The sequence below is a fragment of the Xiphophorus couchianus genome, chromosome 7 (genome assembly GCF_001444195.1).
Source record: "Xiphophorus couchianus chromosome 7, X_couchianus-1.0, whole genome shotgun sequence".
NCBI classification, from domain to species: Eukaryota; Metazoa; Chordata; class Actinopteri; order Cyprinodontiformes; family Poeciliidae; genus Xiphophorus; species Xiphophorus couchianus.
Window position 1 is genome coordinate 1839494 of NC_040234.1, and position 18030 is coordinate 1857523.

General features: G+C 42.0%; 1 protein-coding gene across 5 annotated transcripts; it reads left to right on the forward strand.

Annotated features, from left to right (window-relative positions):
• The first annotated feature begins 106 nt into the window (after positions 1 to 106).
• Positions 107 to 17497, forward strand: ttll4 (tubulin tyrosine ligase-like family, member 4). 5 transcript variants are annotated; one of them, XM_028023701.1, is made up of 21 exons: positions 152 to 262; positions 1189 to 2081; positions 3271 to 3836; positions 3913 to 3989; positions 5113 to 5163; positions 5247 to 5313; positions 9118 to 9236; positions 9313 to 9423; positions 9520 to 9596; positions 9682 to 9876; positions 10388 to 10470; positions 10548 to 10676; positions 10756 to 10878; positions 11700 to 11798; positions 12946 to 13080; positions 13160 to 13297; positions 13457 to 13589; positions 13753 to 13963; positions 14224 to 14291; positions 14760 to 14830; positions 15479 to 17497. In XM_028023701.1, exons 2-21 carry the CDS (start codon positions 1533 to 1535, stop codon positions 15654 to 15656), a joined length of 3180 nt encoding a protein of 1059 aa, XP_027879502.1. In that variant the 5' UTR covers positions 152 to 262; positions 1189 to 1532; the 3' UTR covers positions 15657 to 17497. The 5 variants fall into 5 exon arrangements, with proteins under 5 accessions (XP_027879507.1, XP_027879502.1, XP_027879503.1 ...); XM_028023702.1 differs by having other exon boundaries at positions 13457 to 13553; XM_028023705.1 differs by having other exon boundaries at positions 1649 to 2081.
• Positions 17498 to 18030: the final 533 nt, after the last annotated feature.

The window sequence follows — 18030 nt, forward strand, 5'->3', positions numbered from 1 at the left end:
AGAAAATTAAACGTTCACATTTTTTTTTTTTTTTTTTTGGTTTTTCATTTAGGCTTTCAAATTACCACTCTTTACCAGTGGGTGGCAGTATTGTAACATTTCAGAACGAAGAAGGAGCGGGTGTTTTTTAAGCACAATAAACGATCTTTGGCTGCGGTGCTGCACTCACAGCTCTTTTATGCTGTTAAGCGAACTCCAGCTAGTTACCTCTTGCCAAAGAAACGAACCAAAATGCCGGGAAACACCGCTGGACATAAAGTCGGTAAGGAGGGGATTTTGTTAACCACCTGAAACGCTGTTGTTTTATATTTTTGAGAAGCCGAGCAATAATTGGAATATCTCGTCTCTGCGTTCAATTGTTGCTAAGCTAACTTCCCGGCGAAGCGGTAAACACAGCCAGATATCGAAGCTGCTCTGTTAACCGATAATGACTCGGTGGTTGAGTCGTCGTCTTAGTTTATTTTATTAAGAGGTAAGGCCTCACTGACTTGGGCTTGTGTTATTTCAACGTGGGAAGTGTTGTTTACTAGCTCATTTGAAACTAGCGGTGAGGACGCACGTGAGAGTGTTCCCTCCCTCGACACGAGTCGGTGACAGCTGAGAGACAAACGAGAGGTCTGAACATGGGAGATGGATCATAGACTTTAGGACCCGGGCTCAGCCATCTGCAACCACTAGCAGTGAGCTCTAGGCTGGTCTCTGTGTACTACAAGGGGAAAGGGAAGGTACACGACATATTTTGGAGTTGGTGGTAAAATAAAGAAAGTAGAGCTGAAGATGTGAGAATTCCTGTCGAGGAGGATAAAGAGTTGCATGATTAGTGGTGAGGAAATCACAGGAGCAGCTTGGAGATAAAAAATCAGAAGGAACGGTTGACTAAAAGCAAATATCCCTCGATATATTGGAGAATATACAGATTGTTGATGAGGCAGAGGAAGACACTATAATAATTCTTACTTGAAGAACTATAATAATTCTTCTTACTTGAAGAATTATTATAGTTGTTAAACAACCATTGGTAAGTTGTTAAACAATGGCCATTGGAGCTCAGATCCTCTGTCTAACTCTATTCAGTAGTTTCTCTGTGTTTTGCAGTGAAAGTTATCTATTCATAGTTCACTTTGTGGCCATGTGTCCATTTCATCTGCATCATTTCATACTACTTTCTTATCCTTTGGATTGTTTCAGGGCAGAAGCTGTGCATCTAAATGCCTCCCTGGCTTCTATAAACTTACCGGTCAACTATTGATAACCCACACACCACTTCCAGTTTGCAGTCTAACACTCTCGACAGGATTTGAGAAGATTTGTCTCGATTCAGCCTGTGTGAGAGCTTAGACTTTGCTCTGAATCCTGGGTGAAATTTTGGTGCCAGTGATGAGTGCCGTTGGTGAGGGTTCATCAAGAAATTGTTGGAGCTGACGTTGCCAAGTTCTTTCAGCTGAAGAAGACTCTGATCAGGGAGTCCTCGGCATCTACCTGTGCTTCTAACGGCGCGTAGAACATCTGGAGGCGCTTTGCAACACGCCGCCATGCCCACCAACCAGTCATCGCCGTGGGGCGGAGGGAATCTCAGGGCATGTTCCAACACTCATAATGCCCCCACTGCTGCCTTGGTTTCAGGTGCAACCTTTAAATCATCTTTCAGGCACACTCCACCGGAGCTCCCCAAGTCTACCAGCATCTACAAACATCTGCCATCTACCGGTGCTTTATCCATGATGTCATCTGTGTGTTCTGTGTGGGAGAAAGACAGTGGAAACAGTTCAAACACCAGAAGTCACCACCTTGGATCAGAGAAGTCAGTGAAGCAGTCAGAACACCAGAACTGGACTCAGAGACCAAATCAGAACCTGGCAGCGTCAGAACCGAATCGACCTAACGGCAGGATCATGGCACAGGAGGTCCAGCTGAGAGGAGTCACTGAGGGCTGTTTACCAACCCAGATCCTTCAGTCTGGAGACGGATTGGTACGTAGTCAGGATTCCACTGACCATGTGCCACTAGAGTCTTCACCAGGTTGTCATGGAGACCTGTTCATCAAAGGACATGCCACTGTGCCACGAAGCGCCAAGCTGATGGTGAGTGGGTTCATCTCCTGCACTGAGGCCAGAGCAGCAGATATACAGCAGATGTACAGAAAATATACAACAGGGGCCAGTAGTGCTTGCTTCCCCTCTGGCTGAAAGCATGACTAGTGGTGTTCCTATTCTCCATTGTTACTGCTCAACCAACAGAACAGCAGTTTTATGGTGGCAACACAACCGGAGATTACATCCACTTTATCACTCAGGAATCCATGCAGACTGTCTGCCATGGCTGCACTTGTCTATTACCCATGAAATGAATAACAAGCATTGAAACATTAGTGAATACAACTCCAAAAATTCAGTTAGACACTGTATGGTAGTCAGACATTTTCATATTTTGTCATGCTAGAAATATCAATTTATTCATTTTTATTTTAGATTTTATGCAAGGAAGACTCTTTAGTTTTCTTTCTTTTTTTAATAAAAAATGTGGCAAGCATAATTCACTCCCTTATTAATTGAAGGTCTAGACTTTGACTAGGAAAGTGGTACCCAAAGTCAGTCCTCAGGTGTCGGCTTCCTGCACATTCTAGTTCTCTCCCTGGATGTAGCAACAAGCGTTTCAGAATGTCAATGTTCTTCTTAGGGCCTCTAATGAGCCATCATTTGATCCAGTTGTGTTAAACCAGAGCTAAAACATGCAGGATGCCGACCCTGGAGGACCCACTTTGGGCACCACTGAAGTGGGTCCCTGAAGTGGGTTTAAATCGGAACATAAAAATGTTCCGATTTAAACCATATCATTGCAACTCTGGCTGAATGTTTGGGGTTGTTGTCTTTCAAGATGAATATCAGCCTGTAATAGTTTTCTTGCCCTTTATTTAGGTCCTGCCATCACCTCTAACTCACGTTTTTGACCCTGATGGGGAGAATCTTTCCCACAGCATGATGCTGGCACATCTATATATTTTTTTCTTTCCTTTTATTGCATGTAAGCCGGAAATGTTCCTGACCTGTCTGCCGTGGTCCTTGGGATCTTCATGTTCTCTAACAAACCTCTGAGGCCTTCATAGAGCAGCTGCCTTTACACTGAGATTTAATCCCACACACTTAGATTCTATTCAAGTCTATCTTTAAAATCTCAATGAAATACAAAAAGTTTAAGCAGTATAAATACTTTCATGTCACATGTTTTGTGACTGCGGTTATCTGGTGACACTTTTTCTGTTTTATTCCTCAGCCTAAGACTATAGACTGTTCCTCTTCACCACCAGTGCCTCACCTGAGCTTGAAGCTGTCCAAACATCAGGGAACAAAGTTATGGAAGAATACCTCTGGCCACAACAGCACAAAGCAAGAAACGAGAAGCACAAAGTGGCAGCTGAACGCTCCACGAAGGGGCCATTCGACTAAGGCGCCAACAAAACACACTAAGACTCAAAATGGCCGTGCAACACGGTCGCCTTCAAGGAATCAGCAGCTAGATAAATTTGGTCCTGCAGGTGTTCTGGTTGCAGCTGCGAACCGCAAATCCCACAGTGCACCATTGCCCCGGCTATCTACATGCAGAGGACTGGATTCATCTCTCTGCAGCAATGTGCCAGCTGTTCAGTGTGGCGATCAGCGTCTGCAGCCCACAGGGCTCCATGCTGGTGAAGGTGTAGCTCCATGTCTTGCTGGAGCTTTGGTGGGCTCAGTGACCAATCAGATTTCAGCCATTCACCTCACCAAGGAACAACAGTCTTCCTCCACTTCAACTCAGTCCCTGTACTCATCCTCATCAGTGACAGAGGAGCATTTGATGAGGTGAGTCAGTGGTTTTAATCATTGTTTTTTTTTATCCACTTAACTTGGAGTGTCTCATTCTCACCTTGTTTTCCAGCTTGGAATGTGTGATGCAGGTGGATGGAATGGAGGAGGAACTTCTAGATGAGCTGGAAAATGCCTTCAGTGATGATGGTGAGTTCATTAAAAGTATATTTTATTACCTGATTTATTGTTTAGACAGTTAAGCAGGGTTTACCCCAAAAAACTTCCTAAGCCCGGTGGTCGGGGTGCCGAGGTGGTCCATCGTGTTTTTGTATTAAAGATGTTAAGTTGACAGGAAATGTAAAAGTATTACTGGGTAATTATATGTTATGGGAAAACATCTCCAGTGAAACGCTATTGAAACCCACAACTATAGAGTCTTAAAACAACAAATCAAAAAATACAACTAAAATGAATATCAATTATTTGCACTTCTGTTTAATCCAAATTAAGTCAGCGCCTCCATAAGGTCCCATAAATGCTAATATTTTAACACAGACCACAGATACATAAATGTAACATTTGTTTATTGAGATGATCAATGGCTTTAGCATACTAAAATTAAAATATTTTAAATTGTTTCACATCTAAATGTAAGATTTTAAGGAGCTGGCAAGTTAACTTGGTGAAAGTTCAAAGAACAATATTTATAGTTAGATTGTTTTGTTACCATAGCTACAATCTGATGCTATGAGTTTAATCTTTGAGTTTGAGCTCTGTTTGTTCACAAATACAAATTAGTAAACTGCAGTTATAACTGATTGCTTTTTAGGCTGGCCATTTAAACTGCTCCCCTTCTCCCAGATTTCACTAAATCTAACAAAGAAGCTGTTAGAGGTGCTGATGTTTTTAGCAGCAAGAGGGGCCCCTAAGTCAGATTCTGCTCAAGGCGTAAAACAGCCTTGGACCGGCCCTACATGATGAGTTAAATCCACTGCACTGCACAGAAATGTGCAACAAACGGGAGATTTAATTTAATGCTGCTGATGTGGCTTTAGTAGCTCTTCCATTTTGTGACTGTTGAGTTTTTAATAAGCGTCACAGAAACTACGTGGCCATGCACACTGACTCTGGCTGACTAAGTGGACAAAGCATTTGGTAACCGGTATAACCGGAAAAATAATGCTTAAAATAATATAAAATCAGCGTGATGCCTGACTACAAGGTGAGCGCGAAAGCTGCTCCGTGGGCTGAACCTGCATGATGAGGTTAGCGCTAGTTCGTTAAACACTAGTGCACCGGCCAACCGGGAACTCATACATAAACTTTACAGGGAAGACAGAGCCACACGCTGGGCAGCGTGTTGAAATGGAAAACACTGATGGTAAATCCAGATTTTTTTATTCAACTGGAACTCTGGACAATATGGAGATGAGACATAATAATTCTCTCTGTTTCCATTTTCAGATGATTCAGAATGTTATTCCATCATTCGTTCTTCTTCTTCTGATGCATCAATTCCTTGCATCTCTAGGTAACACACACCCCCACAGCACACACACACAGCAATGTTATAAGCCTGGTGGACCACCAGGCTTATAATACACTGAAGACTATTGCTTTCAGGCCCTACTCCTAACTATAACCCTAACCCTAATCCTGCTTCATGCTTCTCCACACCGTTCTGCCTGACCTGTCTGCTGGGGTACTTGGTTTCATGACGCTGGTTGCTCTATAAAAGGCTCCTGCATACTTCATCTGAAGCCGAACAGCTGACTGCTGGTGGTTTTGGCACGTTCGTATTTGCACACACCTTTCATAAAACGGCGCAGACCACCTGGGCGACACCCTTCCTCCATCTACACCCTTCCTCCGCCTCTACCAGCAACGCTCTCTCTCCCTGAATCCTCAGTTTTGCTTTTCGGCCAATGTCACAAACAGAGCGCCACAATTTTCTGCAGGCAGCCTCCTTCGTGAACGACGACATTACAGTTTCCATCCAGGAGTTATTAACCATTTACCAGTTATTTAGTGAAGAATCTTAAAAATGTACATAAGAATAGAATAGAATAGATAGCATTTATTGTCATTGAACAGAATTCAACGAAATTTCCATTGCAGCTCCCGTGCAAAAGGTCAAATATATACAGTATAAATAAGCAAACACACAATAATAATAATAACAATACATACAACTAAATTAACTAAAGGCACTCAACCACACCAAAGAAGTAACAGCAGGTCCAATTATGGCAAAGTACAGATAATGTGACAGTGCAAAGTGCAGAACAATATGGCTGTGTGGGGGTGGGGGATAATTCCTCATTGCGCAAGTTAAATGTTCCTCAAAGGTATCCATGTCGCCTGTGAATGCAGAAACCGGATAGTGGAAGTAGACTAGTTGAAGAGAAATATCAACATTGCTGTCTGAGCGCATAAAGCACAGCAACAAACTTCTGACCAAGCAGACAATACTTCATACAGAGCTCTGTAGAAATAGTTTAACTAGGGTCTGGAGTCAAGTTTGCAATTTTCATCATGCATCTGCGTCAATGAGAACCGATTTTAGTACTTTAAATGAGGTATGTTGGGGTCATAAGGGTCTAACACACCTGTTAGAGAGCATGGTGTCAGTTAAGTGTTGGTTAAGATTGGGAATGTACTAGTTAGGGTTAGGTTTTTAAAGAATCTGTAGTCAGGAAAATGATTGGTCGTGCACGCCACAGGTCTGGCCTTACTGGAAGTGTGACAAGAAGATAACAATAAAAAGTCCTGTTAGTTGTTTACTCTGCTCAGATGAGCCCAAGCAGAGCTTTTAAGCCTGAAAGTAAAACACTGTGTTTTTTAAAAAGAACCACACTGCACTTTACTCTGAACACGTCGTCCCCTTGGTGACACATGCCAGATGGTGGCAACAGCATTCTGTGTGGATGCTTTTCTTTAGCTGAACAGGTAATCTGGTCAGAGTTGATGAATATAAGGAGGAAAGAGAAACACTTACGGACGATGAAAGACATGAATATATTTTATCTCATTAAAATACTTTGCTTGTAATGTAACAAATATCTGAAAAAGTTTAAAGGTACTGATCCCTGATAATAAATCCAAATCCATATGTGCTCACAAAGGTTTTAGTTTTTTCAGAAACAAAATATTCAACATCTTCCTTTTGCCTTCACTTAGAAAGGAAGCTGCAACCCAGACTCCCTTCCTGATTGGTCCTCCTGGCCCTCAATCAAACATCTTCCCAGCTGATCTGGTCTCCCTGTTGTCCTCTCAGTTTGTTGTTGGACAGGCTGAAAGCAGCAGATGATGGTGGAAAGCTCTGCTGTATTGTCTCTGGACAGCTGATTCTCTGCTAAAACAACCCAGATCAGGAGCACTATTGTTTCCTTCCCCAACTGGTTTGTTCCTCAGCTCTTTCACTGAGCTCACTGACACCCTGAACTCTCCACATCTCCACCTGAGAGCTCCACCTGTTTATATTCCATATAGTTAGAAACCTGTGTGTAATTCCAAAGTAACCTGTCAGAAGTTTAGCTGAATCTGGAAATCTCAACTTGTCTTCTATATGACTGTCATGTGAGTATGTCTGAGCTTCTGTTGTTCTTAAAGAAATGAAGTTTAGCCGGTATCAATCCTCCACTAAATGACCGTAGAACAGTCGGATCAGAATTGCTGTCCTTTGTGTGTAAAGGCCTCTGCCACCTAATCCTACCTGGCATCATGTTACGCACATGTAGAGCACCTTGTGTTACAAAATGAATCTGTGACCTGATGCCAAATGGTGTTAGTTAAATGTCACTGAGTTCGCCTGTGGCTGCATTACTTTTTAATTTGCTCAGGTTGTGGTTTGCTGTGTTAATTACAAGCTCTACTGTTTAGATCCCATTGATAAATCTACATTTAAAATGTTAAATAATGCTGGCCAGTGTGCTGTTTGTTTTCTTTGGCTGCACATATCGAATCAGAGGTTTTTCTAAAGCTCTGAGTTACACTGTTGTCTCTCTGTGGATCACTGGAAATCTACAATTACAAGAAAATATTTGCTTATTTTCATTCATGGTTTCTGTTGATTTTGATCAAATTTTCTTCCACTCTTCTCTGTTAGATAGCTCGGCTTTCTCCCTAGGCTGGAGGATATGGCTGAAAAACACATCTTAATATAAGTTGATATAGATAGTTATTGATGTTTTTTTTTTTTCTTTTAATATTTGAAATACCACCAGCTGGTGATGTGACCTTTTCTGTTTTATCCACACGCTATTGTTGATTTTTAACCAGTTATGAGCCACGGTGGGGAAACCTCAAGCTGCTGCGCAACTAACAGGTTGTTGCTAGTTAACCAAAGAGTGAGTTAGTTGATGTCACACACCTTGCTTCCCTGGCTGTGAGGGGTTGAGCAGTCCTACCTACATCCCCCAGGATGCTGTGTGGTTCTAGATTAGAGAACCACACAGCATTCTGGTGCTGTGTGGGTTTTCAGTAAAATTATTGAATATTTGGTCAATAGTATTATCTATTGATATTGATCACATGTCTATCGTGATGTATTGTTTCATTGTCCTTCTACTCGAGTCCTGGATTATTCCACAAAAATGAAGCAACAATTCTCAGAAAACAGAAATGTAATCATCATCAGCGATGCCAGTCATTTAAAAATAACTCTCTGTTAACACTGTTGACAGAAGTCCTGGGTCAACCATCCAAAGCACTAAATTCAGGTGCTGTGATTATGTCCATGGTCACATTTGTGTAAAACCCACATAGGCATACAGACTAGTAACAATTTAGGAACGCTCCTTCTCTATTCCAACATGGCTGTGCTCAGGTTTGCAGACCAAGGTCCATAAAAACATGGATGAATGAGTTTCATGTAGAAGAATCTGACTAGTCTTGCATAAATACCTGATCTGGAGTGAATTAGAGCAGGGTCGTCTTATCCAGCATCATTCTCTGATCTTACAAATGTTGATTGGTCAAAAACTGCCATCAGCTCCCTCCACTCCTCGACCCTGTGGATAGCCTTCCTAGAAGAGCTGAAGCTGTGTCGCTGTAAAGAGTGAAACCTTGTGGATTAAGAACGGGAAGTCTCAAGTTCATGCGAGTGTGAGGGCAGATGAGTGAATCTGTTGTGAATATTTATCAACATTCCTGCAGTCAGTGGATTTTTTTTCCTTTTATTACTTTAGCATTTGATCACATCCAAACTTTTTTGGAATTATGGTTGGATTCTTTAGTCTTTCTGTGGAGAGCAGTGAAGAGCAGTCAGACCAAACCTGTGAATCATCAACCTGTTCAACTCTTCTTATTCCTCCTATCATCCCTTCCTGGTCAGTATTGAAGAGCCGATGGTGTTGGGGGCAGAGGATGATCGAGAGGAGCAACCGGCGCTCGTACCCAGCTTGTTTCCCCTCATGCGCCCCACACTCTACTTCAGCACAGCCAATGAGAAAGGTCAGGAGTGACTCCTCTGTAGTTTAGAACCAGTAGATGCTCTTTACCAGCTGATCTCATGTCTGATGTTCTGCAGTGGAGCTGCTGCCTGCCGAACAGAGACGCCTACTCAAATGGAAGATGAGCTCCGTTACCCCCAACATCGTCAAGCACACCATTGCTAGGTCACACTTCAAAGCTACCAAGAGTGAGTCACCACACACCAAAACCTGCACACCTTTCAGACAGTGAGATGGGAATCTGTTTAGTCACCCTAAGTGAGTGAATTGTGTTGTTAATGCAGAGAGCAACAACTGGCTGGGCTGCTGGGGACACCACATGAAATCTCCTGGCTTTAAGGCCATCGGGGAGCACCAGAAGGCGAGTATCTGCACGTACACACTCCTGCCAATGTACCTGCAGTCTCCAGATTGAACGTGTGGTTGTTCTTTTTTATTTTTTGCAGTTGAACCACTTTCCAGGAACCTTTCAAATTGGCAGGAAGGACCGACTTTGGAGGAATCTGTCCAAGATGCAGCATCGCTTTGGCAAGCAGGAGTTTAACTTCTTCCCAAAGACGTTCATCCTTCCTCAGGATATCAAACTGCTGCGGAAGGCATGGGAAGATAGTGGCTCCAGGAAGAAGTGGATCATCAAACCTGTACGTTCTGCACTTTTCTGATTTTGTGTGAACTACTTATTTTTCTTTTCTTTTGTTTTTAAGTAGAGATTTATTTTACATTGGAGTACATGGTGCAGTACATTACATCAATGGCGTAAAAGACCACGAAACAAACAGAAAAAGAAGCTGAACATGTTGTGTTTTACTGAATGACTATGTGAACTACTTCTAAATGTCGTGTAAAGAAGGACTTACACAGTTAAAACCAGAAGTTTGCACACGTCAAGTAAAAAGACACAAAGGCCTGTTTTGTTCCTCACTGAACTTAAATATGACCAAATGTCTTTTGCCTCAGTTTGGTTAAAATCACCAAACTAAATGCCAGAATAAAGAATGAAAAATATGTCGGTGATTTATATATTTTTGTCAGTTTTCACTTTGGTGAATCAGGAAATTTGATCAGAGACCGGATGTGTCAACTTAAACACTGAGTCTGTTATAGATGAAAAAAAAGTTTCTTTTTCCTTAATGTTGTTCTTCTGTCTCCCAGCCTGCGTCAGCCAGAGGAATGGGGATCCAGGTCATCCACAAATGGAGTCAGCTGCCCCGCAAGAGACCATTGCTGGTGCAGAAGTAAGCAGCACAGATCTGACCAAAGCTCACTGTCACTATGTGTATGGAAACATTTCCCTCTGCTTCCTTATCTGCAGGTACCTTCACAAACCCTACCTCATTGGCGGGAACAAGTTTGACTTGCGGATCTACGTCTATGTGACATCCTACGAGCCGCTCCGAATTTACCTGTTCTCTGACGGATTGGTCCGCTTTGCCAGCTGCAAGTGAGAATGAACAATATCCTGTTGGGTTATGTGGGCTGGAACTGATCCACACTGAGGCAGCGGTTCTGTTTCTCTGCAGGTATTCGTCTTCCATGAAGACTCTAAACAACAAGTTCATGCACCTGACCAACTACAGCGTGAACAAGATGAACTCTGAGTACCAGACAAACAGCGATGACAAGGCCTGCCAGGGACACAAATGGTAACTCACAGGACATTTGGAGAGTGTGTGGGGGTAGAACCAGACCTCATAGTGTGCAGCATTACAATCACAGAGGATACTTGAATGAAGTATTTGGTGGGATTTTTTATTCTTTTTGCAAGTTATGCATAATAATTCTGCGTGTCAGTTATGTACAGTACAGACCAAAAGTTTGGACACACCTTTCTAATTCAATGGGTTTTCTTTATTTTCATGACTATTTATAAGGCAAGAAATCCCACTTATTAACCAGACAGGGCAGGTTGACCTATGAAGTGAAAACCATTTCAGGTGACGACCTCTTGAAGCTCATCAAGAAAATGCAGAGTGTGTGCAAAGCAGTAATCACAGCAAAAGGTTGCTACTTTGAAGAAACTAGAATATAAGGGCTATTTTCAGTTGTTTTACACTTTTTTGTTTAGTGCATATTTCCACATGTTATTCATAGTTTTGATGCCTTCAGTGTGAATCTACAATGTCAATAGTCATGAAAATAAAGGAAACTCATTGAATTAAAAGGTGTGTTCAAACCTTTGGTCTGTACTGTATGTGTCCTGTGGGCTGGATTCTCTCTGCCCTCGATGCTCACATACGATGAATATTTTAATAATCGCAAAGATGCCAGAGCTCAGAAATGGTGCAGTATACATTTTGATGAAGCCGTGTCAAAACATTATCATCGGATTATTTAGCAACACGATCCCTGCTCCATGTTTTCCTGATCTACTGTCCCCCTACTGTAACGTTCAGCCAATAAAACACAGCTTCTTTTCCATTTTGTTAATATTAAAGTCAAATATTTTTCTGTTGTGTCTTTTCAGGGCTTTGAAGGCTCTGTGGCATTTCCTTGGCTCTAAAGGCATCAACACCAACCTGATACGGGAGAAGATTAAAGACATTGTGATCAAAACTATTATAGCGTAAGTTCACTGTTCCATTTACTGAGAACTTTCTTTACAGATTATGGTGTTCTGTCACAAACACACTTATCAAGGTCTAATGACACATTTAGTTCAGGAGGCAATATGTTTTATAGGATTTATGAGAATGATACAATATTTTAGTAATGTTTTAGGGAAAAAAACTACAAAATTTTCACAAAGTTAGCAAATGTTTCAAAGATCAAACTCGTTTCCTCATTTGATTCTAAATTGTTTAATGAATAAAAAAACATTAACATCACATATCAATAAAAACTAGGTTTAGTTTTTAGTTGTGTTTAAAATAAGTGCAGGCCATCAATACTAACTAGAGCAGCTTTAGAAGAAGTGACATTTCTACATAGCTAATAATTTAGCAGTAGGTGTAGTAGAGTACTGCGACAGACTGGCGACCTGTCCAGGTGTACCCCGCCTCTCGTCCGAAACATTCACTGGAGATCAGCACCGGCACCCCTCCCAACCTCACCAGGTACAAAGCTGTACAGAAAATGGATGGATGGATTTAGTAGAGTAACAGGAAACCCACAATGACGTGCATCATGCTGATACAACATAGTTGAATCATGGGTTGAATAGAGTGTGTTCCAAATAAACCCAGGGCTCATTCATTGTGGGAGCAAACAGAATTCAAGCAGGTGGTTCCTGTATAAGGAGAAGGGCATCATATGTTGGACATGTTGGTTAGAGAACGTCAGAGTGAAATAACTTGTAGACATTCAGGAGTTAAGCATAGCTTTTAAAGTTGGTAAAGGGAAAACACAAAGAATGCAGAGAATGAGAAAACCTTCTGTTCCAAATGAAGAAGAATGAATAAACTCATAAAGAATCAGCCAAATATCTTTTTTTTAACACATTGCTGTGTTAAAAAAACACAACTGTATCTGAAAACTGTTTTTAAAGAACCTCAGCCAGTTCTGAGTTCTGACCTGTAAAACTGTTTTACACTTTGAACTAGAAATGGAGTCCAGGTCCAACACAGAGCATTGTTCTTACATCACTTTGGCTTCATCAGTCAAAGCCACAGTAGCTGTTCCAGACATGTTCATAGACCAAACACCTTGTTTGTGTGAAAAGCTAAAACAATACCAGAATCAAGCAAGTTTCCTCATTTCTGTTTGCTTCTCAGTTCTGAGCCATATGTGAACACCCTGCTGAAGATGCACGTGAAAACACCTCACAGCTGCCACGAGCTGTTTGGCTTTGACATCATGCTGGACGAGAACCTAAAACCCTGGATCCTGGAGGTCAACATATCACCCAGGTGACACACAGACCGCTGCACCTGCTGTCAGATGGAAGGCTGTAGAAACGCATCTGTAGCTCTGCTCTCTGTCCTTCAGCCTCCACTCCAACTCTGCCCTGGACGTTTCCATTAAAGGCCAGATGATCAGAGACCTCCTGAACCTGGCCGGCTTCAGGATTCCCCCGAGAGAAGAAGTGGTGTCCTCCTGCAGCAGTGCCTCCAGCTCCACCAGCAGGTAGGGAGGACCTTCTACACCTTGGTTTCTATCGCTGGGATTCTGTGTCCAAGATGAAAAAAGGGATTGCCTCGGTGACCTTTTATTTTTTTTATGTGTTTTGGGGGGGTTTATGCAACTCTGAGGAAAAATATTAAAATTAGTGTCTCTGTTTTGTAGTTTGCATGGAGGGAACAAAGAAAAGAGAAAATCTGACCTGTCTGCTGATGAGAAAGTAAAACGAGCATTTTACCTTGCACAGCGCTATGCCGACCAGGTAAACAAACGCATGCACACAGCTCTGTTACAGCAGGTGAGTCTACTGATAAAATAATATCATCTGCTTTCAATAAGTGCTTTTATTAGATGACATTTGAAAGAAACTACATGCACAATGTTGCTAGTTTTTCTATTTTCTCTCCTCACAAAGAGAAAAATAAGTTTTTAACTTGTTTGTCTCCTCCTGCCTCATAAAGGACTTCCTATCATCAGTGTTGGACATTTTGACTCCTGAGGACGTCCGCGTGCTGGCCGAGAGCGAAGATGAACTGAATCGACGAGGAGAGTTTGAGCGCATTTTCCCATCACATACTTCATCACGCTACCTTCGCTTCTTTGAGTGTCCCAGATACCTCAACATCCTGCTGGATCAGTGGGAACAGAAGCACTGCAATGACCGGACCAAATGTGAGAGCCAAGGCAAAATAAGCTCCGTTTTCCAGCAGGAAGCTTAGTGCCATATGGTGAAGAAACATTCGATTAGAATTGTTTGAACTGCATCTGTTTTGCTACATGAGAAAACCTGCAATCTTTTTTAGAATTTTTTTCAAGTAGTGGCCCAGTGATCATTGTTTCTCTCCATGATCTAACTAAAGTACCTGCATGGAAAAAAAGTTATTTTTGGCAGCGACGTAACCTGTTGAAATTTTTTTGTGTCTTGTGTGCAGGCATCAGTTTGCTGAGGCTTCTCTGTCATAAAGGAATCCATCTGGGGAGCAGTGACCCCGCTCACATGGTGAGATGCTCCAGGGCCAGAGGCCATCACAACCCCGTTAGGTTATCCAGGCAGGACAGCTGCTTTCTTAAAGAAGAGGAAATAGAAAAGAGAAACAAGAGCCTTAAACACATGATCACAAAAGTTAGATTTTCGGTACAATTATTTGATGATTGAATTTTTTTTCTCGTCATATTTATCATCGTCTAACTTCATTAGAGACCCACAGAGAAGTCAAGCAGTCGTTCACACAGAGGCCCTGATCAGAAATCATCCAGTTAGAAAAAAGAAATCCTGTCTAGGAAACATAAACATCCATGGCGTTAGCACTGTACTCCTTAGTGTAGACGAGGGAAGACCAGTTTTTTTTTATTTAATTTTTTTAAGAAAGATATAAGAAGCTGAGAAGGTGGAACCAAGAGGGAAGAAGCCTCCCTGAGAGCTGCAGATGTTTAACGTCCGTCTCTTTTTCTGGTTGTTTGTGTGCAGTGGTCCAAGTATAGCTACAAGTCGAGGTTGGAACCCCTGAAGCCAGGTGTGGTGAGTCCATCCAGATCCAGGTAAACAGCCACAGCGCCATGGAAACCAATCCAAGCAATGCAGCTCCTCTACCATGAAGTTGTCAAAAATATTTTCAAAATAAGAACACTGACATTTAACCTTTTGGAGATAAAAAGAAAAACTTGCTCACTTCAGTTATTGTCTTCCTGATTGGCCATTATGACTTTAGACACGCAGTTTAACATTTGCTTTACTGGTAGAAACATTTCCAGCATGTTTCCGACATTGACCAGGTCTGATGGTGACCCTGTAGTGTCTCATAGAGGACACAGTCAGCATCTAGACCTTCATGATGCACCTCAAGGCTGCAGTTATCCATGCAGCCTTGAGGTGCTGCACTTTTTCTGTACACTCAATTTTACATTAATGTGCCTGCATACAGTGGTACTCAGACATACCTGTGAAATAAAACCTTTTAGTAAAACCAGCAATTATTAGAGACATGTTTGATTTATGTGATGTAACCTGACAGAATCATGTTTATAGAAGTGGATTGGGGCCACAGAGTGGAAAACAAGCTGACCTGAATCTCAGAATTCTGACTTTTGGTCTCAGAAGATTAAAGTCAGAATTTTGAGTAAAGAAGTAGGGGTTTGACTTGCAGACATTCCTGACACCAGTGTCTCTCTGTGTGTGTTGTGTTTCAGGGTGGTGGTCAGCCACCGTAATGCCTCTGATGACGACTGTTCAGACCCAGAGTCGCCGTCTGTGTCCAGTCTGCCCAGCTCCCAGAGTACGGGGTCCAGTGTAAGCAGTAGTGCCCGTGCCAGCCCTCAGCCCACCCCCGTTCAGAACCTGCTGCCTCAGCACTTTTCCTCCTTCTGAGGACTCTGTGGTACCAGAACTGACACAGAACCTGGGTACCACAGAGTCCTCCAAAGTCTCTGGAGTAGAAAGAACGAAGGACTCTGTTCAGGTTTACTTTAACTGGACCATCAGAGGGATGAGCAGCAGCTGCTTCTGTGGCCTTTAGAAAATCGATCTTGAAATTTCTACTAAATTGAAGCAGAGAAGCTTTTACATAATTCTTTTTTGGATATTTTTCCAGGGGACCCCAAAGAGTGGCCCCTGCCCCCGATTGCTCTGGTGATGAAAGGATGTTCTGACTGTGTCTTGTCCTGAAAGCTGGACACACCCAGATGTCCTGATGTGTCCCTTCTGTCTGCACCTTTCTGACACGCCTGGGCCTGTCCGGTTGCCATGGTCTCAATCTGTTGCAGTGCTGGCGTTTGCGGCTATGGTGAAACTTTGATAGCAGAATGGGATGTAATGTGAGATTTATTTCAGTAGGCATGTCGAACATCGGCATGGAAACAAGCTTATTAGGCTGTGTTGAGGTCTGTGTAGAATCAGTGGGCCAAGTAGAGAATTCTGTGCAGATCTGTCGGTTCAGAACAAGAATTCACTGTGATAAGTCAGAGCTGCTGCATGCATCACACCAGCTGACACTTTATCCTCCAGGCTGATGCGGTGCTGATCCTCACTGCCTCTCCAGGAGTCAGGCTGCAGGGTCCTGCAGAATCAAAGTGTTCAATGCTTTTTGAAGGGCTGCTCTCAGCTGAAGCCTAACTGAAGCTGTTGCTTTATGCTTTCATTTCCCATGTTTCCAAGTTGCTTGAGTTTGTTTGAGCTTCATGTATTTCTTCTTAACAAGTTTCAGTTGGACTAACGTTCTACCTCTGTTATGGTGATGAGAGCAAGTAAATGCTGTAGTTCAAGTATTTCAGGGTCATACCCAGCTGCTGTGGGAGGCAGCTGGGATTTTGTGATGCAAAAGACAGAAGTGGGCTTCCTGCAACACAAAACCAAGGATGCACAAAGCTGAAAGGCGCTCAGTGTTTCTGTAACAGTGTTTGCTGATTTAATATTTAGTATTTTCCAGAAGTTTGTTTTTAACCCGGTGTATACACAGCTGCTAAACTAATGTTCCTGTTTTCACTGTTCTCTTCAGTAGAACAGTGTTTAATAAGCATAGTTTGACATCTCAGAACAAAAACCAATTGGCAGTGATTAGACTAGGATATTTGATGTTGTTTGGGGGTCCTGCTGCACAGAGCAGCATCGATTTTGACAGGTTTTTATGGAGCAGAATGCTAACATCACATGCCTTAGAGTTGTGCCTTGTGTGTCATAACAGAAACATGAGAAAGATGATGAAACATGAGTGAATTGTTGCTTAATTAATAGTTACTTGCTTATTTTGAAACTGCTTGCTGAAATCTGATGGGTAAAATCAGTGTTTCCCCAGACTGGGACCAGGACCACACGTTTCAATAAGTGTGGCACCCTGACTTCCTCAGAAAAAAATAGAATAAAAAATTAGAAGGCGGAGCATATTTATGATAGAAACAGCTGTGTTTTTGTGAACATAGCTGACTTGGTTAGAAATTCTGCTAGCAGGTACATTGTAAAGTTTGACTAGTGTAATAAATATCATTGAAAACATGTCCATCTCCAGCTGTCTGCAGAGAAGCTGCTGCTGGTTTACTGAACATGCCTTAAGCCTCTGTGTGACAGCAGTGACCCCATACTGAGGCATTCTCTGTTTGCTTTCACAGATGGGAATCTTTTTATGGATCTTTTTATCCACTGATCTTTGTTCTAGGATGTTTTAAATGCTCAGGTTGATATGGAGGAAATAAAAGTTATTTGCTATACAATTGTAATATGTGGATCATTTATTTAAAATTGTTTAAAAATATCTTTCACTGTAACCTAATGTTCTGTTTTGTTTAGAATTTGGCATTATAAAACTAAAAGAAAAATTTATTTGAACACTCCCTTAAAAAATGTAAAATGACCTTCTCGTAATTTGAACTTAAGAAATGTTGAGGAAGAAAAGAAATGATTAATTTAACTCAGGAATTACAGTTTTGCAACAAAACCCCTGCCAAACTATTTCTGTACATGCAGTTAAGGGATCTGTCTTGGTCTGCTTTTCTTCATATCTATCTGACAGAATGTTTTTTGTTTTTTTTTGTAGCTATAATTATTTCATGCTTTCGTTTCATCACACCACACCCATCTTAGCAAAACCTCCATGGAGTGGTTGCAAGCTGTTCAGAATCCTGCTGCTGCCTGGCTTCTGACAAAATTCCTCTAGTTTTCACGTGTTACTCCGATCTTGATGAAGCTACACTGTTTTCTTTAGTATGAAATTTAAGGTTATTGTATTAATTCTAGAGCTCTTCATGGACAG